This window comes from Ischnura elegans, chromosome 1 (genome assembly GCF_921293095.1).
Source record: "Ischnura elegans chromosome 1, ioIscEleg1.1, whole genome shotgun sequence".
Classification (NCBI taxonomy): Eukaryota; Metazoa; Arthropoda; class Insecta; order Odonata; family Coenagrionidae; genus Ischnura; species Ischnura elegans.
In genome coordinates this window covers 148679235-148704875 of record NC_060246.1, presented here as the reverse complement: position 1 = coordinate 148704875, position 25641 = coordinate 148679235, and the positions used below count along the sequence as shown (strand labels likewise).

At 39.7% G+C, this 25641-nt stretch overlaps 1 protein-coding gene across 1 annotated transcript in view; it reads right to left on the bottom strand.

Annotated features, from left to right (window-relative positions):
- LOC124172067 overlaps window positions 1–23653 on the bottom strand; it is a 547471-nt gene extending 523818 nt beyond the window's left edge. The window contains exon 1 of the mRNA XM_046551477.1: window positions 22111–23653. Coding sequence (XP_046407433.1) covers window positions 22111–22534 — 424 coding nt within the window. The 5' untranslated portion in view covers window positions 22535–23653. The remainder of the gene's footprint in view (window positions 1–22110) is intronic.
- Window positions 23654–25641: the final 1988 nt, after the last annotated feature.

Here is a 25641-nt window from a genome sequence, read left to right as displayed (position 1 = left end):
ATTAGGACACTGATGATAGCCAAAATGATTACGTTATACTTCCATTTACGTATAACATAAAGATACATGTATACATTTTAGAAGTAATCGCTAAATAGAAAAAAATCACTTAGTGCACTCCCCACTACATTTTTTTTTAACGGAAAATGACCCAGTGGTTCATTTTCACAGTGGTTCACAGTGGTTCACAGCATAAGAAGCTACCGGAATATCAAGCAAATGACCTTTAACTCCAATTAGGAAGCTTGACAGAGTATGTTCGGATTCTTTAAAATGCAGCCAACAAAATTTAGTACCTCATTGGTTTCATCAATTATTCTACTGACACATGCTATCCGTCAGACGAGGACATGCGGAGAACAAAGCGCCTGACCAATGAAAATATTTGACTTCAATGACTTTAACATTTCTTTTCACAACTCCTTAAATATATAAAACTACCGGTATCGACTTTCTAGAATGAAAAGAAATATCTAACTATATTCGTAACATTCCTCTTGAAGAATCATGCCGCCATTCTGGTCATAATAACATGGAAATGAAACTGAGAATTAAATCGAATCATTTTTTCAAAATGGCTAAGGCATGAATATTTGTTTTCATAAAAATTCACACATCTGTACGTTAAGGAATAAATGCCGACACTGTAAGTTACAACAAGGCAACTGAAAAGTCCCCCGACGAACGAGTAGGCATAAGGAATACCTTTTCCTCTGCAGCTACCAGCTAGTTTCCGGAGCAGTGATAAAGATCTTTCTGTCGACAGCTTTTAAATCACACTCGGCTGTGCAATAAAAATGAGGCGTGATAAAAGACTCGAAAAAGAAGGAGATATCAGATGTGATACATGGGTCAAAATTGCATGGCCTTTCTCTCCTTTCAACTACGCGTGGCATTCCTATTTTATGTTTCATCGCAGAGAAACGGTAAACACATAACACCAAGGCATTTTTTGAGTTATTGAGAACTAAATATGTCCCCCCTTTTCTCATAAGTTACAGTCTACTCATCATTTGATAACGTATAATTCTGTATTGGGGTATTTCAACTATGCCAATGATTTAGTCATTGTTGAACTGGGTTGGGAAAGTATATATGGTGGAGAAGGTGTTCATCAGGTATTAACATGAGAAAGTGATCACCGATGTCACCAAAGGCCCAAAATTTAAATAACCAGCTAATAACTAACAGTATTAAAAATTAAGGAAGAAGAATAAGTTACGATATAAGTGATCAAATTATAAACTCTTAGTCGGGGAAAAGAAAGAACTAAAAGAGGTCGAGCCAAAACCGACATCTGTAAACCACTCAAATCAACAGCTACTTTAATGGACGTAATACATTCAAATAATTACTATAAAGAGTAAGAGTATTTCAATAGACGTTGAATCACACATAGAAATAAATCTACATACACTAACTCGTCTCAAAATCGGCCATAAAATAGAACATAAAGTGACAAAAAAGTGATAATTTTGAGATTTTGTCCACAAATGCATAGTAAAAAACGACAAATTTTATAACAGACAAGGGAATTTCAAATATTACTGTAAATGTATACACCAAATCCTGTTTCAAATTATTCAAAAGGTACTTTGAGCAAAGCTAATGCGACAATGACACCACCATCACATGGTTGACACCGATCGACTTCACCCACTTAATAGCGAAGTTGTTTTCTCGTGCTTACTCATTCTCACATATAGTGTTAAGCTGTGCGCAAGTAAGAGAAGCGACATAAATGACCTGGAGAAAAACAGAATGAGTTTGTTAATTTCAAAAGCATTTTTAAATAATTTCCAGAGACGCGACTTGGTAAAGCAACAGGCTTAGTAGGCTAAATCGTATGATTACATCCTGAGGATAACTCGCCCACCACTGACTGCAAAAAAAGGTCGAGGCTTTGCGGCATCAATTTCCAAGGATTGTGTAACTTCTATGAAGTTTAAAGGATGAAGAGAAAACAGCAGTACTACGCAACAAATAACAAAACTTACATTAATAAATATTCTTAACGTGGTTTAGCCATAAGACGCAGCCTTAAGGCGATTACTTCACTCACTCACTCACCCAGTGATTTAATCCGTAGACTGGTTCGGATAGGTGAGAGTAGAGCTCACTCCGAACTGAGTCAAAAGGCGCGTAATAACATTGATTCTGGCCAATTCCATTTTCTGGGCCACCTCGCACCGCTTCGTGAATTTTTGCTCGTTGGTGTCCCAAGGCTTCACCTGGAATTTGAACCAGGATCCCCCGACTCAAGCTCAATGCTCTGGCCCGCCACGCTACCCATTATTCCACTAAAGTACAAATAAATTCGAAAGATAAAATGTTTCCCCAAAAAATCATGTCAAAACAGTCATGGTTGAGCTTCCACGCGAGACAGACGTGGGCTGGTGCTTCGCTCGAGACAGGCAGGTGCCTTAGTGATGTGTTCAGTTGCGTCCAGAGTATAAGTGCATTCAATTACGAGGATAACTTCCTACTCAATTTAGAAGCTCGAGTTACTAATATTAAGTGGAAACCGCAGTTTAAAATGGCTAATTGCAGTGTATGTAATGTGAATGTTCTTAAGCGCCAGCTAAGGATTACCTGCAGTGAATGACAAACTCAGTGTCACGCTACTTGTGTTCACTTGTCCAAAGAGGATATCGAGTATATTGGCGCTGAAAAGCAAAGTTGGCGTTGTCCTACCTGTGCTGCGGAAAAACGTAAGAGCATGTCAGTAGTTCCACTGGCGGATACGGACACTGCTAGTATCTCTCATATTATAAACCTTCTAGAAGAAGCTAAAGAGGACAGGAAACGCATGGAATTGGACTTGAACAAGGCTATTGAGTTTGTGCACAATAGATTAGATGAAAATACTAAAGTGCTTCAAGAAAACTCAACGCAGATTGCTGAATATTTAGCGACAATAGACTTACTTAGGCAAGAAAATGTTGGCTTAAAATCTCGAGTGAGTGAATTAGAAAAGAGGTTAGACGACCAAGAGCAATATTCTCGCGTTAATGACCTTGAAATACACGGCATTCCCCAGCAACCAAATGAAAATACCTTAGAAATCGTGAAAAGTGTGGGGGACGCCCTTGGTGTTAAAATAACCGACGATATGGTGAACACATGCCACCGATTGGGAAAGAAGGGACACGAAGGCGGAACGAGAGGTATCATAGTCAAATTCGTCCGTAGGTATACAAAAGAAGAAATTCTTCAAAAGAGTCGAGTGAAAAGGACCTTCTCCACACGGCACCTGGGCTTGGCGACCGATACTCCGGTGTACATAAACGAGAGCCTGAGTCCAGGTCGGAGGAGACTCTTCGCTGCTGCGCGTCTTGCGAAGAAAGAAAAGGGATACAAATATTTATGGCTAAGGCATGGGACAATACTCATGAGGAAGAAGGAGAATGATCAAGTAATCACTCTGAAATCCTCTGATGACCTGGAGAAACTGTAAGCATTCTGTGAGTGAGTTATGTATGTCTTCAACCTATCTTTACTAACAAAATGCAGAGTACTGTTAATGATAGTGAATTTAATGGTGGCAGGTTCCTTGTCTTGCATCAAAATATAAGAAGTCTAAGAGTTAATTTTGATAAATTTGTATTTCAACTAATTAATCTCGATATAAAACCCGCTGTAATTGTTTTGACAGAAATTTGGGTCAATGACACTGAAGTATCTATGTATCAAATAACTGGCTATCGGAGTTTTGATGTGTGTAACAATAACTATAGGGCTGGAGGAGTTATTGCATATGTAGCAGATACTTATGAGTGTTCTTCTATTGATCTGGGTGAATTAAAAACTGCTGATATGGTTAAAATATCAGTAGGGATAAATGATTCTTCTTGGATAAGCATTATTGGTGTATATAGACTTAATTTTAATCCTGTTGAACATTTTTTGAGTGAATTGGAGAATGTATTAACCATCTCTAGTGAGAGGAATTTAATTGTAATTGGTGATATTAATTTATGTATATTACAACCCAACGATATTTCCTTTGAATATCAAACCCTTATGGCTAGTCATGGACTGGACCAGCTTATTCGAGTACCAACTAGAATTAGCAAAACGGGTAGTACATGTATAGATCACATTTTTTGCAGAAGTAGAGATAACTATAAGTATGAGGGAAGAGCGGACGATTGGGGTTTAACAGACCATCATGCTGTATCATGTTCTTTAAATATTAATGTACCCATTAATATATACGAACGAGTTTATCGAAGCCATTGCCGGATAAACTTTAACCATCTAAATAATAGTTTGCTAAGATGTGACTGGAATGATGTTTATTCACAACAAAATGTCAATGAAGCCTATGAAATATTTATAAATAAATTGAAATGCTGCATTGAAAAAGCTGAATACGTGTCAGACAGTAACAGATCGGGAGGAATGAAGAGGCCATGGATGACTTACGCTTTGTGCGGGAGAATTTCTAGGCGAAATTTTCTGTATAAAAAAATGAGGAAACACCCTGAAAATGAAAAGCTAAATAGGTACTACGTATCGTACACGCAAAGATTAGAATATGATATTAAAAAGCGCAAAGAAAAGTATTACAGGGACCTATTTGATAGTAATGTCAATAATACCGCTGCTCAATGGCGCATTTTAGATTCACTCACGGGAGGAAAGCAAGGAAATGAGAATTGTGTAAAAATTAGAACTAGTAATGGTATCGTTGTCACTAAGTGCCAGGACATTGTAAACGAATTTAGTTCACATTATGGTAAAGTAATTCAAGAATTGACCCAGAACAATTATTTTGAAAGTAATACGAATAAATACATAGAAATATTCCCAACCTCCAATTCAATTGACTCACTGTTTTTTGTTCCTACTGATGCGAAAGAAATTAGCAGCATTATTAAGGAATTAAAGTCTAAAAAATCTAAAGGTGTTGATAATATTTCCACACAAGTTATAAAAGAAGTAAATGCAAATATTTCGGAGGTCCTTGCCCATATTGCTAATCTAAGTATGTATACTGGAATATTTCCTAAACAATTAAAAACTGCAATAGTGATACCAATTTTTAAAAAAGGTGATAAAATGAACGTAAATAATTACAGACCAATATCCCTATTATCTGTATTTGCTTAAATAATAGAAAAAGTTGTTAAAGTCAGACTTCTTAAATTTCTAAATCAGCATAGTTTTTTCAATAAAAACCAATTTGGATTTATGAGTGGTAAGAGTACAGAGGATGCATTATTAAAATTCTGTTCAGAGCTGAACGACGGACTGAATAAGAACTGTAGAGTTGCTGGCTTATTTGTAGACATTACCAAAGCCTTCGACTCCATTAATCATAACATACTAATGAATCGATTATGGGAAGCGGGTATACGTGGAACCGCATATGATTGGTTTCAAAGTTATCTTTGTGATCGAGATCAATGTGTGCGTCTCAAAAATTGCTACAGTGAAAAGATTCGACTCACCTGTGGTGTCCCACAGGGTTCTGTGTTGGGACCCATACTGTTTTTAATATATGTAAACAATTTATGTGCTGGCAGGTTTAAAGGTCAATTAACGTCATTCGCAGATGACACTGCACTAAGTTACTCTGTTAATAGTGTTGATGATCTATATGAACACATACAAAGTGATCTATTAACACTCAATATGTGGTTTTCGGCTAATTATATGTTGTTAAGTGAAAAAACGAAATATATTATGTTTAGCATGATTAAATCTACATCAAACAAAAGTAAACTATACTATCAATGTGCAAATTGTATAAAAGATAATGTTACTTCCTGTGATAAATGTATTTTGATCGAACAGGTTAGTCACATAAAATATTTAGGTATATATTTTGACCAAAATTGTAAATGGAAGTCTCACATAAATAAATTAAAATCAGAAATGATTACTATTGTAAGAAAATTCTACTTCCTCAGATACATATGCCCTGAATCAGTGTTAAAAATGGTATATTATGCTCTCGTTAATTCAAGATTGCAATACGGAATAGCCTGCTGGGGTGGAGCATATTTTATCAACATTAAACCATTGATAGTGGCGCAAAAAAGGGTTATCAGGGTTATAACACGATCGTATAGGAAAAGCCACTCATTTCCTCTATTCAAAAAATTAGATGTCCTCCCACTAAGGCATTTATTCATTTATAAAGTCCTTAGAATATTCTATAACCGTAGTGGTGAAAAGGCCCGACCACAAAACTATGACATTAGAGCTTGGAGAAACTTCCATATACCTAGGCCGACGACCGAAATTTATCGACAGTCATACAATTACTTAGGGCCTAAATTGTTTAGCATGTTGCCGAGTAATGTAGCAAACTCGGAAAAAAGATGGGGATTTAAATCCGCAGTTAAAAAATGGCTTATGATGTGTGAGGAAGTAGAGTTTCTACTAAGAAAGGTGGGTTAAAAAGTTTACAATAAAAGGTATATTGTATATTCTATGTATGTAATTATGCGTTTATATAAGAAAAATAAGAAAAATAGTTATCCTTGTCCAAATATTTGAAATACGTTTTGTAATAATGAATGCAATCGGCAATAGAACAAATAACTGAATACAAAGAAATTTTACTTCTCATGTGTGCTAGCACCAGACCTATGTAAAAAGTTTATGATGGTAGCCCCAAAACTACTAAAAGGGGTACCTATATATTCCAAAATATTTAAGTATGTTCTAAAATGTAATATTTGATTGTAAATGGAATAAATTATATATTATTAAAAAAAAAAATCTAGCAGTCTCAAATTTAGCGGTACTTGACCATAAAAAAGTCATACAATTTCAGGAGGAGAGGATAGCCAAGTAGGGATGGATTTGCGCACCTAATACAAGTAGCGCACTATACATTCACAGTTACATCTCTGTTCCAAATCTGAGTGAAACCTTTGAACACCCCAAAACTAAAATCCACGAACGCAAGGGTTGCCACGGTAATGAACTGGCCTACCCACCCTGGTTGTGCGATAATCTTTTGACTGAAGATTTTTAGTTACCCCTCTCAAAATGCCTAGCAATAAGACGGAACAAAGAATTTACTGTGAGACACCATTCATCGTGAAATTGGAGGCCTCGGCTCAGATCTATTTCTTTTACACTGCCACTAACTGTGATCTGATTCCCAAGGCAACTATTCCCGCTAAGAAAAACGCTCCATTAGAAGGATACTTTTAGAACCTTTGAAGGTTATAGTCCTCATTCATATTCATCATATCAACGCATGTGCATTCTAGGAGAAGAAAAAAATATACTAGCGTACAAGCAAACCAAGGACCTTGTAATGCGTAGAAAATATTAAATACTTTGGAAGAGAATCATAAATTTAAATTACTTTGGAGATATGAAAGCCTTCCAGCGGGATATATAAGTAAAGTTTTATCTCCCACCTTCACTCTTGTACTTCCGGGAGAGAGTTAAGACGCATACGTTTGCCTTAAATGGGATATAAGCATCATATGTCAAAGACGCTAAACGAATGGAAGCCCATTAAGGCCAGTATGCAATGAGAGTGGAAGACAATGAATTGCAACCTAGAAGGCACGTGTCGTCAAAAGCTACCTGGAATTAAGGCGGCAATGAATCGGACATGATCTTCCAACAGCTTCAACACCGATGTATCGCGCGAGTCTAGACGCTTAAATGTCAGATAGACTTCTCACATAAGCCTTAGGGATTATAGAAATGAATGCCTTGCTCACATCCAAAGTACTTCTTACACATAGGAAAAGAGCATATGAAATGCTTCCTCAGTTCTCTTTGAGATATTTTAATTATTGCTCATACAACGTTCAACCACCTGGATTTACAAGTTTTGATCCACTATCAACCTCGCATTCGTAGTTAAGATAATCTAAGCTATAGATAGAAGGAAAATAATTCACTCCTGACCAAATTACTACAAATATTGAATCCAAAATATCAAAATGGAAATATGGAAATATTCAAGGTCAGGGCTGCTTAATACTGCCATAGTAATCCAAATTTGAACAAAGCCACGAAAATAGGTTATAGGAAATTGATATTTTTTATCACCTGTCGTTGAGAATATCTATCAGGATAAGATTCTGATGAATTAAAAGTTATACGCTAGTAATACTTGAACCAAAAAACAATAAAATACTCAAATAGAAAACTTGAGAAATCAATCGTATTGCAGAAGAAAATGAATTCACGCCGAGGAAATTTGTTATTTAATTTGAAAATGGCCTACAAATGCACTCCCTTGAAGACTAATATTTCCATGCATGAACTGAGAATTAAATTGAGACTTCACATCCCTTTTCCAATTACTCGTGGCAATTTATGCGTGGTTCAAACCACAGGTTTCGCCAACGGATACCACGCAATGAAGGACAGGAAATGACAGGAGGCGTCAAAATAGCTACATTAGATCAAGACTCCTCTTAAACGGAAAAAGTAACAAGAAATAAATCTGACGTCAGCCGATACATGCAGCTTCTTCAAATGCCTCGAACAAGGATGGAGGAAGGAAAGCTAATAAAGACGAAACTAAGGATTAAAAAAAAAGAAAATATGGTAGGCTCCAAAGAAATGGAGAACAAAGATGGATACGGATGAAGAAGAGTGCGTCGGCGTAGAGCTTTCGCTTATTTTAAGATCAACGCAGCTTCTCCTGCTCTCGCAACATCTTGAGAGGACCAATTAAAGCTCATGAAAAGAGGAACGAGAATATGATGGATGGCGGAGAGGGAATGACGCTCAAACGCTCCCTTCATGCCGTGCCGTAAGCGGCGGGAGGCGAGTTGGTGGTTCTCATAAGGATGGGGGAAGAAGGGGATCAGTCAAACCTCCTGGCAGCCGAAAATTGATGTGAAAAAGGTGAAGAGGAAGGGGGTGGAAGGATAACTCGTAGGTACAGTCACATCCTCAAACGTCAGCAGTGCATTATTTCTTCCGGTCCCCGCAAAGGCTTGAAGAGAGCTATCGAGTCTGAGACACATTCTTTAAAGCTTTCGAACTTTATTTCTCTGAACTGACAAACCCATTTTAACAAGCAGTTCATAAATACCATCAGAGTCGTCAAGCCAATTTCCTCAGAAACTATAAATTATATTTCCCAAACGATAAACTCTCAATAAAAGAAATATTTTCCATGAGGATTCATTAATGTTTAAGATTGCTGTAAATTACAGCGTATTTCTGGAATGTTTTAAAGAAAACCTAATAAATAACAGTTTTTGGTGCTTTCTATTAAGAATTTATACGGGAAATTCTTATTGAGGAATCAATTTCACATGAGGCAATACAATTTCGCATAAGGCAAGAAATTAACGATGTAAAATCAGAGTGTTATCCAAATACCGTTACAGATAATTAAGATAATTATGTAAAAAGAGTAGTAAAACCTCTTAGCTTTAACAAAATAAGGTAATAAAAAAATTGGCTCATGGTTGTACATGAGCCAATGGGAAAATAAAGGACATTCCATCGTTAATACCTAAGCATGCAAACCCATTTCGATAGATACAAGACAAATATTTTCGTATTTGACGGCAGAAATTAGCCACAATGCTACAAATTCTATCTCTCAGTTCGAGTGATAGAATAGTGGAAAGAAATTGAAACAGATTTGAATACACTATCACCCAGTTCGAAGTTGCTGCTGTACTTCACCGCAGGCAGTGCCCAGGTCAGGCTTGAATTTCACAATCGCAATTAAGTAGTAACTTTATTTATAACATGATGAGATTTTAAATACTATTTTTCAGCGATTCAAAACTTATTGGACCGTCTCGGAGAGGCTCTAATAATTCAAATGTAATCTAAAGATACTTACGGGTAAAAACTGGGAATATTTAGCAGGAATTCACGTTACCGAATGATTGAACGATTTTCAAAGTGGCTCTGAATTGAAGATATTACATCATTATCCGGAGTGTAGAGAGTGTAAAAAAATAAAGGAGCCAGATATGTGATAAAAAATAAGAGATAGGACTTGTACGAAATTGAAAATATAATTGAGAAGGGAAAGCTTTGGAATGGCTGTTTGTTATATAAATAAAGATCATCAAAAAAGGAAGGAAAGAGGATAACAGTCAATAGCAAATCGTTAAGGTCCAGAGTCTTCAAAAAGCGTCTCCATGACGACCAAATTGAAAGGAATCAGACGGGAAAAGAGGATGGGGCGGAAATCGAAACATAGCATGGCGCCAGGTCCAACTCCCTCTTTCCAAAATGGCGGAACATAATCAATAGCAGGTGCATAGGGAAAGAGGAAATATGTACAAGCGTTACATAACCTATCCCATACAATTAGTATTTACACCATGCACATGCCTTGACGAGATAATAAGTTATAAGAAAGAAAAACTTTCCCAATAAGAGGCAACTACCTACATCGATTTAATGGCAATAGAAGCGAAACAATGCATCACGCAAAGATGACACCATAAAATCAAGAAAACCATAGATAAAACTCCTCACAACCACTTCATCAATACTTTCAGCGTTGGATATATAAGGATTTCTTTCGTTACGAATGAATTAGCATAATCACCATAATAGTAGATATCGATAATTAGATAACGATAAATATATTCCATTTAATTTTCAGTGCCTAATTAAATTTAATTTACATTCCTTCGAGTAAAACTACAAAAACACAAGTAAACAATTAAGACAATTTTGGCATCAAACGTTTTGTGATGCCCAACTGATGACCTCATTTTGAAACAATACACAAAGTTATCTTTCACCTATCTCTCTTGACCTAATTTGGGGTTGATATCGCGATATGTCATTGACCATCTTCTTCTTAGGCCCTCAAGAGCGGTGATAATTCGTACACACACGAGATTGATTCAAAACTCTCTGCTTATCTGGGATACCTACGTAGTTATTTTCAGATAATGAACTTTTTTTAATAACTACCGATTATTCTCCATGTGAATCAGTCATGGGATGGCTAAGAATGCGGCATATGATCTTTTGGATGTGAAGGACTAGTTTATCAAGTTGAAACTGCTTCCAAATGTCTCAGCGCTAACATTATATGCATTCGGATTCATTACCACATCTAACCTACGATTTAAAGTATGCTTTTAAGGAATATGTTTTTTATTGCGCCAGCTAGCCCCCTTTCCTAAATTACATTTCGCTCTCAAATTCGGCGCAACATTGTAATTACCGCAGAAGAAAGCTACTGTTAGATCTGAGCTACCGCGAGATAGCCTGAAAAACCGTGCTATTTAACGAACTATATTTTATATAACCGAAAAAATCACTGACTGGGTCTAACGACAGCTTAGGAGACATTGAGATGGCCGTCTTGTTACTCACTTTCGCTACCAAATTAGTTCGAGTAATGCATCCGGTCGAGTGCGCAACCCACCCATTGTTTAGCTTCAGGAACCCTTCCCGACGCAGACGGAATTCCTCTGCGAATTTTGACACGATGGCACCGGGAAAGGTAGGGAGGAGGTGGGATGGAGGCAGGAGAGAACAGTGACGCTCGCAAACGTGCGTGAAGGAATTAGGGGAAGGAAAGATCCAGGGGAGGGGCAGAGACGATATCGAAGCGTTGAAAAAGTAGGGTGAGGGACTGAAGGGAGACGGGGGGATAAAAATGGTCAAGATTTGCATTCAAATTTCCCACGAGTGCCGGAGAGCCTAAAGCGGTGGGGAAGGGGGTGAGGGGGGTGAGAGAGTGGAAAAACTCCCGAACTCACAAACCCGCATTCCCATCATCCCCTGTATCTTCCGCCCACCCCAGTAAACCGCTCTGCCCAAGGGGCAAAACCTCGCTCCGTGCCGCCCCCCGCACAGCAAACCCACCACCCTCGGGGGCTTATTGCATCTCCCACGTAAACCACCCACAAGACACGGAAGAACTCGAAAAAAAGGGGACAGAGAGAGAGAAGGGAGAAAATGGTGGAAGAATGGCGAGGAAATGAGAGGAAAGGAATTGCATTGGCAGAGTTGTATGAGAGGAGAGAGAAAAGATTCGCATGAATTGACTTAGTGTCGCTATTATGCGGAGTTCATTTATATGGGATGGAAATGATTCTTGTTTAATATGAGTGCAAACGATTTTGGACTTCGTCGTCATACAAGGCGTAGCAAGCAGGTAATTTTGTCAAAATTTACGATTTTCCGTGATAAATGTTACAGTGTGAAAAACGAGAAATGAAAAATTACGACACTTATTTATCAATGTTTCTTCTTTGTTAATGAGATTAAAATTTTATACGAATAGCATATGATTGACGTCAGACAAATCAACCCAGTCGCCTACAGTCCATTTTTTTGCCGAGGTATCCGAGAGCCTTAGGGAGAGCAAGTGAGCAAGTTGGTAGGGCATGAAGAGGTATTGGACTTTTTGTACCTCAAATGCGAGCGTAAGGAAAAATATAGGAAAAATTAATAGGGTCGCTTGAAATTCAAATCACACGAAAAAACGGGAGACGATGGATAAAAATTAACATTCTTAATTACCGACACCAGGTTGACAGCACGAGGGAAGAGGGAATGGGTAAAATGAGGAAGAGGGAAAAGGTAAACGCTTTGGAGTGGCAACGTCTAGCTGATACACCTTCACTGCAACACATTTCAAGAGCCGACAACTATAGGAGGCATTGTAATGCTGGTTTCCGATTTCACAGCTAATGAAGTGACTTACGCTGCCAATCAGCATTGAAACTGAATCACATAGAGGAAAAACATAATGCACACAAACTACAAACCTTAAAGATAATATATGAAGGAAGAAAAATTCGAAAGCCGAGCGTAATTTATAGTAATAATTAATTGAGCTCACAGCATCATATCTAATTGCAATATTTTTTCCACTAGGGAGGACTGGCAATATAATTAAACCTCCATGTAAACTCAACGTAATCGGTAGAATACTTCAACAATAATGTTGATGAAAAGTAAAAGGAGGAATATAACAATTAAATGCCAAGAACATGAGTGGATGCGAAAATTAGATATTAATTTCCCAGTAGGATATTTTCAGATACCAAGTATCAATCAGTCATGAAATTTTTCAGAAAATCCTCCTAACAGACTACGCATATGAGGATTACAGAAGCACCCATAGCAATGGAACCAAAGAGGAAGAAAAAATGAACTATTTTTTGGCAGTGGGGGAGCCAGCAAAGCTTTTCGGAAATTAACTAAAACACGTGCATGTGCCACTGACGGCAGGAAAAAGGGAAGTTATGCCTCGAACAGACTTGTTTTCGGTCGTTGTGTATTAGGTGACGCACCGCCTACTCGATGACGAGGAAATTTTATCAGAGGCCGCTTGGGGAATTTAAATATCACGGACTTACGCATAAATTTCAGAGCCCTCACTGCTCATGCAGGCACGTGAGGGAACCTGTTGGTCTCCACTCCACCTCAGGCTAAACGCTTCACAGGCTCAGTTACCGGAATTCGAAAGAGGGGGAGCAGCTTAAAACTCCAAAGCACATCGAACTGATAAGCAACACGCCGTCGTGCATTCGAAGTCAAGACATGTATCGAATGCAGTCTGAAGGTTTTCTACATCCGAATATTGAATGAATTGAAAAATAATCAAATTCTGAAATAACACCGTAAATTTATTTCACATCGCATAAAATGTATATTTTTTACTAATTCAGAAGAATCTAAAGGCGATCATCTTTATGAATTCGGGTAATAAAATCTTCAATCGTGTGTACATGCATACAGACTAGTCGCCCGAGCAGACAAAGTGCGAGTACGAGTAGTATCCTCGAAACATAAAACTATGACTCTTAAAATCCACTAAGTCAACTGCAAACCGTTAACTTAATTCATGGTTTTTGCGATTAAGTATGCATTTTTTAAATAACCTTCATTTTTTAAACCGTTAAGGTATGTTAATTTAGTCACGTGTTTCGTGCAATACTTTGGACCAACGATGTTGACAATAATGACTGTTGTCACCAAAATTGCCAAAAACTGTTTCTAAGCATTAAATTCATAGCTAATGAGCCATAATGAACAACTACGATTCCAAAACACATTTAAGTAAGTTAAGTAAAGCATGGATTGTGTATGAATCTCAGATTAAATACGAAAAATAGGGATAATCTGCTTCAACATTTTCTAACTTATGCCATTCACCATGATAATACCCAATTTCGGGAATTTCAATGGAGGCCTTAGATTCTGGTTACAGCGCACCCACCTTGAGTGCTCTTGCGCGCATTCAAGGGCTTCGAACGTTTGAGTTTGCGCAGTATGTGACCGGCAAGGTGACAATTTCGAAAAAAAAAGAGGCACGCGACGATGGCACGCGGCAAATGCGACGGAATGGAGTGGGCGGCTTAGGGCGTCGAATGTCGAGCATCGGGGATCCCCTTGTTTGGGTGGATGAGAGGGCGCATTAACCTTAAGGAGGATGATGACAGAAAGGAGAAAGAGAGAGAGAAGGAGGCCTTCGCCTCCTCCGCTCACTCGCTCCTGTGAGAGTCAACAACAAGGCCTCGGCGACAGTCGACGATCTTTGTCGGGTCGCGCGTGGGCCGGCGAAAATCCTCGAGACAAGAGAAACAGGACACCTTCCCCCGCTGCGACAGGACGACCAACGCAAGTAGGAGAAAGAGGAGCACTGAAATAAACTGGAGGCGTAAAAGAAACCAAGTAGCCCACAAAAATAGTTTAATTTCGGAGGAGACTCTTCGCTGCTGCGCGTCTTGCGAAGAAAGAAAAGGGATACAAATATTTATGGCTAAGGCATGGGACAATACTCATGAGGAAGAAGGAGAATGATCAAGTAATCACTCTGAAATCCTCTGATGACCTGGAGAAACTGTAAGCATTCTGTGAGTGAGTTATGTATGTCTTCAACCTATCTTTACTAACAAAATGCAGAGTACTGTTAATGATAGTGAATTTAATGGTGGCAGGTTCCTTGTCTTGCATCAAAATATAAGAAGTCTAAGAGCTAATTTTGATAAATTTGTATTTCAACTAATTAATCTCGATATAAAACCCGCTGTAATTGTTTTGACAGAAATTTGGGTCAATGACACTGAAGTATCTATGTATCAAATAACTGGCTATCGGAGTTTTGATGTGTGTAACAATAACTATAGGGCTGGAGGAGTTATTGCATATGTAGCAGATACTTATGAGTGTTCTTCTATTGATCTGGGTGAATTAAAAACTGCTGATATGGTTAAAATATCAGTAGGGATAAATGATTCTTCTTGGATAAGCATTATTGGTGTATATAGACTTAATTTTAATCCTGTTGAACATTTTTTGAGTGAATTGGAGAATGTATTAACCATCTCTAGTGAGAGGAATTTAATTGTAATTGGTGATATTAATTTATGTATATTACAACCCAACGATATTTCCTTTGAATATCAAACCCTTATGGCTAGTCATGGACTGGACCAGCTCATTCGAGTACCAACTAGAATTAGCAAAACGGGTAGTACATGTATAGATCACATTTTTTGCAGAAGTAGAGATAACTATAAGTATGAGGGAAGAGCGGACGATTGGGGTTTAACAGACCATCATGCTGTATCATGTTCTTTAAACGTTAATGTACCCATTAATATATACGAACGAGTTTATCGAAGCCATTGCCGGATAAACTTTAACCATCTAAATAATAGTTTGCTAAGATGTGACTGGAATGATGTTTATTCACAACAAAATGTCAATGAAGCCTATGAAATATTTATAAATAAATTGAAATGCTGCATTGAAAAAGCTGAATACGTGTCAGACAGTAACAGATCGGGAGGAATGAAGAGGCCATGGATGACTTACGCTTTGTGCGGGAGAATTTCTAGGCGAAATTTTCTGTATAAAAAAATGAGGAAACACCCTGAAAATGAAAAGCTAAATAGGTACTACGCATCGTACACGCAAAGATTAGAATATGATATTAAAAAGCGCAAAGAAAAGTATTATAGGGACCTATTTGATAGTAATGTCAATAATACCGCTGCTCAATGGCGCATTTTAGATTCACTCACGGGAGGAAAGCAAGGAAATGAGAATTGTGTAAAAATTAGAACTAGTAATGGTATCGTTGTCACTAAGTGCCAGGACATTGTAAACGAATTTAGTTCACATTATGGTAAAGTAATTCAAGAATTGACCCAGAACAATTATTTTGAAAGTAATACGAATAAATACAAAGAAATATTCCCAACCTCCAATTCAATTGACTCACTATTTTTTGTTCCTACTGATGCGAAAGAAATTAGCAGCATTATTAAGGAATTAAAGTCTAAAAAATCTAAAGGTGTTGATAATATTTCCACACAAGTTATAAAAGAAGTAAATGCAAATATTTCGGAGGTCCTTGCCCATATTGCTCATCTAAGTATGTATACTGGAATATTTCCTAAACAATTAAAAACTGCAATAGTGATACCAATTTTTAAAAAAGGTGATAAAATGAACGTAAATAATTACAGACCAATATCCCTATTATCTGTATTTGCTTAAATAATAGAAAAAGTTGTTAAAGTCAGACTTCTTAAATTTCTAAATCAGCATAGTTTTTTCAATAAAAACCAATTTGGATTTATGAGTGGTAAGAGTACAGAGGATGCATTATTAAAATTCTGTTCAGAGCTGAACGACGGACTGAATAAGAACTGTAGAGTTGCTGGCTTATTTGTAGACATTACCAAAGCCTTCGACTCCATTAATCATAACATACTAATGAATCGATTATGGGAAGCGGGTATACGTGGAACCGCATATGATTGGTTTCAAAGTTATCTTTGTGATCGAGATCAATGTGTGCGTCTCAAAAATTGCTACAGTGAAAAGATTCGACTCACCTGTGGTGTCCCACAGGGTTCTGTGTTGGGACCCATACTGTTTTTAATATATGTAAACAATTTATGTGCTGGCAGGTTTAAAGGTCAATTAACGTCATTCGCAGATGACACTGCACTAAGTTACTCTGTTAATAGTGTTGATGATCTATATGAACACATACAAAGTGATCTATTAACACTCAATATGTGGTTTTCGGCTAATTATATGTTGTTAAGTGAAAAAACGAAATATATTATGTTTAGCATGATTAAATCTACATCAAACAAAAGTAAACTATACTATCAATGTGCAAATTGTATAAAAGATAATGTTACTTCCTGTGATAAATGTATTTTGATCGAACAGGTTAGTCACATAAAATATTTAGGTATATATTTTGACCAAAATTGTAAATGGAAGTCTCACATAAATAAATTAAAATCAGAAATGATTACTATTGTAAGAAAATTCTACTTCCTCAGATACATATGCCCTGAATCAGTGTTAAAAATGGTATATTATGCTCTCGTTAATTCAAGATTGCAATACGGAATAGCCTGCTGGGGTGGAGCATATTTTATCAACATTAAACCATTGATAGTGGCGCAAAAAAGGGTTATCAGGGTTATAACACGATCGTATAGGAAAAGCCACTCATTTCCTCTATTCAAAAAATTAGATGTCCTCCCACTAAGGCATTTATTCATTTATAAAGTCCTTAGAATATTCTATAACCGTAGTGGTGAAAAGGCCCGACCACAAAACTATGACATTAGAGCTTGGAGAAACTTCCATATACCTAGGCCGACGACCGAAATTTATCGACAGTCATACAATTACTTAGGGCCTAAATTGTTTAGCATGTTGCCGAGTAATGTAGCAAACTCGGAAAAAAGATGGGGATTTAAATCCGCAGTTAAAAAATGGCTTATGATGTGTGAGGAAGTAGAGTTTCTACTAAGAAAGGTGGGTTAAAAAGTTTACAATAAAAGGTATATTGTATATTCTATGTATGTAATTATGCGTTTATATAAGAAAAATAAGAAAAATAGTTATCCTTGTCCAAATATTTGAAATACGTTTTGTAATAATGAATGCAATCGGCAATAGAACAAATAACTGAATACAAAGAAATTTTACTTCTCATGTGTGCTAGCACCAGACCTATGTAAAAAGTTTATGATGGTAGCCCCAAAACTACTAAAAGGGGTACCTATATATTCCAAAATATTTAAGTATGTTCTAAAATGTAATATTTGATTGTAAATGGAATAAATTATATATTATTATTAAAAAAAAAAAATTTCGACCGCTTTTGATGTAGATCCAAGATAAGAAGAGCTGTATAGAAACTGGTCGAAATAGGAATATTTTTGCAGAAAATTACACGATCTCCTACATTAAAAATTATTCCAACGCGAACCATTGGAATAAGAGTCATAGAACCTGAGGTCTTCAGATTTGCCATTTATCCACATCCTCGTAGTCAATGGGAGGTATAATTTCCGCTCAACCGGCCTATTTCTTAGTAGTGATTCCTTTGTCAACATTTTCCGTTACCTCAGATCTGAAACTTAAAATTATAATGGCTAAAATACTTTCGGCTTTCCCAAAGGGTTAAAACTTCCATTTCCGACGTTTCAAGTTCCGACTCGGGCTCATCCTCAGAGCGGCTGAATGTTGTTTCTAGGATTTTTTAGGAGCTTACCAACATTATTCGCAGGGAAAGAATCAAATATTTTTTCAAATTAGTACTTTCAAGGATCTTTTTTTAACTTACATAAAAGTAAATGCTGACAAGGGTCGATTCTACATACTCAGGACATTTCATAAATGACAGGCAAAGATTTGAATAATTAATACGTCATGGCGAAAGACATAATACGACCGGTTAAAAGGGAATGGTGCGTCACCCTAAGCACGCAAGAAGGATTAAATATTTTTAACACACGTCACTTTTTTGCCACATATCATGATGACATCACCGGTCAATTGCTAGAGCAATCGAGGGCAACATCTGCCATATGTATCACTGATCTAAGGGGAAAACTTTACCACTCGCCTCCATTTCTATTACGCTCGAATCCTATTCACACAATCCTAGACTGCCGCCTCCGATGTTCTTGCAAACGTCTTGGATGGGAGAAGCGGTCCATCGGGTGCCACCGTGGCGAGGAGTGACGAGATGAGAGAGAAAGACATTGGAGGGGAGGGAAGAGAGGGGGAGGGGAGAAACGCCAGGGGAGCAATTAAAGCCAAATAAAACCCCATTCTGAGAGACAAGCGAGGGAAAGGGGAACGAGACGAAGACTTTTTTCGCATCAAAGGAAGTGTTAAGAGTGGGAAACAAAAGGAACTGCGAAATGCGAAACGATGCCCCCCCCCCCTACCCCCCCCCCCCGTGGATCACGCGATGCGCCCGCATTCATGGAGGCACGCGCACGCAACTTGTCGCTCGTCCACCCTCGTCGGTCGCTCCTCTCGCAAAACGTGTCCGGCGGCCGCAGCCACTTAACTACCCTTTCCCACATCCCACTGTTTGTCCCTTTTACGCCAACTGCTGCCACGATCACCTACCCCTGAAAGGCTTAAAATCAACAAAAAAACAACAGTAGTACGTCGCCGTGTGGTTGGATGAAGTAGAACACTTTGGTCCTTTCTCGGCTAGTAATCGCAATGGTTTCTTCTTGAGCTACATAGGTCTAGGAAAAATTTCCATGACAACATTTCCATAAGAGCAATTTATTCAGTTATTTTTCAGCCTAAGCGTGTGTCCTTCACCCATTTACTTCCCCTCTTCAATCTCCATTTTTCCAGGACAAAACGGCTATTTTTCCTATTCCATCTGCCCCATGTAATACTCGTCAATAAAACAGTGTTTTTATCGCCTCCCACCGAGTTCATCGAAAAAAATTATGCTTCCTCCATTTGCTTCTCCCATACGTCCTATTTATTTCGCATGCCAGGAATCGCACACAAATATTTGCATCACTGGCTGGTTGGTGGCTTTATTCTATGAGACATTATGAGGCAGAGTACAAAGGTGTTTTAAAGAAACCTCATCTCTTACGTTTCAATATTACTTGGAGAGTACTAACATAGCAGCACTCAGTCTGATTATAGGCTTATATGTAGAGCCTGGAAGTTTTTCATAGATGGCTGCCAAAGTCAGACACAGCTACTTTCTAACATTCGTCATTCGCCAAAATATATCCTTCCGACTGCCAACGGACCCAAAATTTCACTTTAGTGATTTGAATATGACAAGTAAAATCCTGCAGATATCGAAATAGTTGTACCTCTAGCGAAAGGTATGTAACATTGCCGTATGATCTTAATTAGGGAGCTGTGCTACTTGGTGTAACATACATGTTTAGTATTTGAAGCCTTTAAGTGAAAAACTTGCATGCATCAGTATTTATAAAATTACCCAAAAAATATTTATTGAGACTCAAAATTGGGTTTATTACATGCATTGAAGTGTCTTAAACAAATTCGGCGTCTCTCTCCAGTAGTCTCTCCATCACTCGTTTGAAAAATTTTCAGAGACCAGCCACTATTGCCATCCCTCCTACGCAAGGGACACCACTCAGAGGCTCCACCAATAACACGGAAAGCGCGAAGGTCGGGACAATTAAAGTGGAGGTCCAAAATCGGACGCGGAGCGAGACGAAAAGATGTGTCGTTCCCTTTAAGGAAACGGGAGATGAGTGTGGGAACCATGAAAAGAGGAATACATGGAGAAAAAAAGAAAGCAAATTAGGAGGGATGTGGACCCGAAGGGATGGAAAGAAATGAGATGCGCTCACTGTTCTGACGTCACGCGACACGGCGGTTGCCGGGGGGTGGGAAGGACGTAAGATATTTATGGTGCGGAAGGAAGTGAGCTGATGGGGGAAGAAGAGCCTTGCTCCGTGGCGGAGGAGGAATAAAGAATGCGTGAGCGGCAATTAAGATAAACACAGACGAGATACTGTCCAGATAGGGAATGCAGATATACCCTTAATGTATATCGAAGCAACGATTTAAGGGGAGATAAAGCGGGGGTGAAGCGCAAAACATTTTCCATCCCCCTGACGCGGCGGTAAGTGGTGGTTCCTTCCACGCCATGAGAGTATTCGTCTCACGTTCCGCTTAACGAGAAGATGGCTGGAAGGATTCCAACGGATTGAATGTTATACGAGTCACTATGACGCTTTCAACGAGCTATCGTTTGAATTACCCCCTCGATATCACGATGAAGAGTGATACGCCATTCACAACTTCTTTTATTACCATCACCCGCCCGCGAGCAAAAGATATTATTAAGGAACCAGAGATATACATACACGATAGTCGGAAGAGAGAGGAACATAACCACCTATGTGAGAGCAAAAATTGCTGGTTTCGACTGATGAATGGTCTTCCTATTTCATAATGGATTTTACTCGGCTAAAGAGAGGGAACTATATATACAGAATGACATGGAACTGTCCGTTCAATTCAGGAGTTTCCTATTTCAAGAAAAATTACGACCGTCCGTTTTGCATTCATTACCATATCAAAACGAGACCTTTCAGGACTTTCAAAGAGTGAAAGCAACTCCTGTTAGCCTCATTCACAAAATTCTTTGGTCTCTGAGAACGACACAAGATTACACAAACTCTTCCTCGATCGTTTCACAATGGCGAATTAACGAACGTAGGATACCAGTTTTGAGATGCCAGTGTGAAAGCCTTTTTCGGGACTCAAATTGGATGAGAATGAAATTACTAGGCTTATTATATTAATCAAATGCAGTTGCATTAAGTTACAAAAATCACTTCAGCAGGTTCCCCCACGACAATAGGGAAATAGGTAACCCTTCTGAATAACCATATTATAAATACATTACAGATTTGTAATCTTATAAGATTTAGAACCCCGTTTTGTGTGTATTGACTATAAAGTTATCCAATCTTGTCACTCTAAAGAAAAGAGGAATGAAAAGGAATCAGTATAACAATAGGGAGTCTACAGTATCTAGGATAAGAAAATGTTGATCAGATGACGGGTCAATATTTCCATTGCAAATGTATATGTATTGAACATTTTTAACAGACACCTATCTTACGTGCAATTACGAATTACTAAACATCCAGTCAGTATGCTCAGAATTTTTTAAGAACTACTACTAGCATAAAGCGCAATATTATAAAAAGAAACAGTTATCCACCATATGGGAAACAAAATATAGGTACGTCAAAGGAAAGATATATAACCGGAAGCATAAGAGAAGAAATGAGCAACCAAACGACCGTGAGTAAGCGATAAACTGGAAAGGGAGATTTATGCCGAACAGGTGACTCAACGGCGACTCACATTGCAAGAGGTTCTTCCAAGATCCGCTCAGGGCCTTGAGGCACCGGCTGATCGCCCGACCACCTGCGCTCAGGTTACCCTCCGAGTGACTCCTGGACAGAAGTCCCAGCTTCGATCCCCTCTTATCCTTGTCCTCCCTGCTGTGATCGGAGAGTCCATCGTCCGTCTCATCCCCGCACAACGCATCCACCTCATCCACCATGTCCACCAAATCTTCGTCATCCTCCTCCTGGAAGCTGTGGTACGTCGACGAAAGAGTCCTCTGACGGCCGGGTGCGACCGAGATGCCGGTCACTGCCGCACCCGCTGTTGCCGCAGCTGCGAGGGCCGCCCTCGAGCGATTGGGACGCATTTTGGGCGACCGCAGTCGGAGACCCGAAGCTAAAGGGGGCTTCCCCGGGGCCAAGGGCCCGAAGCAAGCCATTTCAGTTTGCACTTAGGAACGAAATCCGTCAATGTGAGAAACAGTGGTGCTTGAATCAGCGATATTCCAATGGATGCTGAACAACTCTAGATGAGAATTGATAGGATGCATCTTTCCACGTCGATCTTCCAGGAAACCAAGTTCAGACAATTTTCCAGCATCGGAGACACTTGTGGATAAGTGAAGATGTTTAACAGAAAACTCCAACTAAATGCCTAAGGTATTTTCATGGTGCCTGTTGCGAAATGCAGCGCGCCGAAGTCGTTAATGATCTGGTCTGTAGAATATTCTCTTGATGTGCACTATCACCACGCAAAGAGAAAGACAGACTAACACAAAGAAGGCATTGGGCACAATTGGAGAGCGGAAGACGGCTCCAATGCTCGAAAGAAAAAATAACTCACACACTGGATAAATTGGCGACACTGTTCGGGTCTATCCACTTTGACCCCCACGGACAACTCTCGAAACTGCTGTAATCGTTGCCGTTAATGGGCAATTCCGAAGGTGAAGTTCAGGACGTCTGTCGAAAACAATAAGGTCGGAGAGACACTCTCAAAGAAAGGGGTCAACGAAGAGAGGCAACGCTAGGACAGCGAACTTCGACGTCGACCCGTCCCTCTCGCAGTCTGCGGCGGTCGTGCAAGCCTTCTTCTGCTTCAGCCTCCCTACGAAGCACACAACCTCCCTCCCTCCACAAACCCCTTCACTCTCGCTTTGCCTCCCTCTCCTCTCTTCTCACGCCTCCCGAAAGAATTAAAGCTTCCTCCACACTCCGAAAGGGAGAGGACGCCTCCGCGGATTCCCTCGCCCACGGTGCCCTCCACTTAACAGACCGCGCCTTCTCCCTCCACCACCACCCTCTCCTCCATCTACACAACCGCCACTTTTTCTCAAAACACTCCCCCCTCTTATGGAATCGGGCGATGAGTGAGAGCTATCCGGCTGGTCGCGTGCTCTTCGTTCGTCCTCCTACCCCGAGGGCAAACCCATCAACAAGTTGATCCTTGCGCTGACTAAAGTTTACCTCAGCGGCGGCATCTGGGCAGGAGTCGGCGATGGGCTTTGGCGTTAATATCTTCGGCTCAAATTTGGAGGCAAACAATTAGGCATTTCACTCCAACCAAAAAGGAGATTAAATCAAATATGTAATATTTAGTGAAAATGATCGATAGCGAAATACTTGAGTTGGCGTTATTCTTTGGCGTTGATGCCAAAGATTCAAGTTGGAGGAATACAATTAGAGATTGAACTCTAATAGACAAGGAGGAAAAAACAAATATGAAATATCGGTTGAAAAAGGATCGATAGCCATACAGACAATTGTTATGAGCTTCATGATCTAAATTTGATAGTGGTTACGGCAACACTGACGTACTGACTCGTGATCGGTGGCGCAGTGGTCTAGCCTGAGGGAAATCCCACCACCAGCCGTTCCTCCTAGGCCCAACTGATGGATTCCTCCTCGTCCTATCGACTCTTCTCGGCTAACAACGCCCACCGCTTCACCCCACTGGCGTCGTCTCCTCAGGTCCACTCCTCCCCATCCCAATCTTTATATTCTCCTGCCTTGGGCTGCCCGCGGGGGAGTCTGGGCGCCGGGGCCTCCCTTCCACGCACCGACTTTCCACACTGTCACATCTGCTAGTTGACCGCTCGACTCCACGCGAACTGAGAGCCTTAAGCGACTTCGGACCTCGACTAATGTGAGCGCTGAGAGGTAAAGAACCTTAATGAGCGACAGGTGACCCGAAAGATCCTTCCGCTATGATGGTATTTAAAGCGAAGAGTGTCGTTTCTTTTTTAAAAAACACGGAGGAGAGCGAACGTTATCGGGGTGAGGTAAGGGGGGGAAGAGAGTCGGGAGGTCGTTCCTTTTTTTCCGCAGCAGCCGAAGCGCCGAAGAGTGCGTGTAGGGGAAGGTCGTCAAGGGCACTCGAGATCTGGTTTTCCAATGGCTCGTGGGTGCGTTGGAGCGCGCGCCTGTGAGTGGGCGACCATCCTTCCTTTTAATCCGTCCCACGGAAGTTTATCCCTCCTCGTCACCTCGGGCACGAGTGATCGGTCAGTGTACGTGTCGCGTCCTCCTCCTAGCGGGAGTTACGTCACTCCGCGCACCGTCACTTCGTATACGTGGAAAGGGAAGGCGGTGACGTCACAATGGGAGAGTGGATTGCAGGAGAAACCTATCTCGGATGGAAAAAACCTCTCCTCAATATTATAACTTCTCATTCATATATTATAGTGCACTGCTGATTTATGTCCAAGATTATTTTGGATGCCAAAACTACCGCCTCATCGCGGCCAAAGCGGTGGGGAACGATGGAGAGAGAATTCTAGTCAAAGAAAGAGAGAGCTTGTGGAGTATAAGGTTTTTTTTAGTTGAGCAAACACGATTGATCAGAAAAATAAACATCCGCCAAAGCCTCAGCCGTTGGGATTCGCTTTAGAGATGTGGACCAAACCCGAGATAAATTTCGCCGAAACGAGACGATTAAGATTGACGTCAGACGTTGAGGTTACTGCTGGCGAGAATACACTGCATGTAAGTCTTCTTGTTGCATCATTGGATACCATTTGATACACAAACGAAAAAAAAATTGAAGCATCGCCTTCATTCACCCTCAGTCTTTCATTACCTCAACTGGATTTACGGAAGATGAAAACCAAATATTTCCTTTCGAATATTTTATATCTTCGTACACTCTCCCGTAGTTATTCATCACTCTTTCATTTGTACAGGATATTTACGGAATGCCAGAACAGCACACCGCTCACACTCACTCTTTCCAACACGCAAGCACGAGCAGCAGACGTTCTTTCAAGTCCGGCAAGGGAGCACACTTTCAAACGAGACCACAAGGCTCCAGATGCACAGGGTGGAAGAAAATATAGTCAAGGGGAGGGTGGGAGCCGCTTCAGAATAACAAATACACTGTCAACGGGGGCACGGTGTGCTAGGCACAAACCAGAAGAAATGCGGACAAGAAAACTTCCACTCTAGGAGCACACGACCAACGCGTGAACGAAACTCTCGCACCTTCAAGACGTTCAAGAGTTTGAAAACAATCGATGAGGAGGGAGAGAGTTGAGGGTGGCGGTTAATG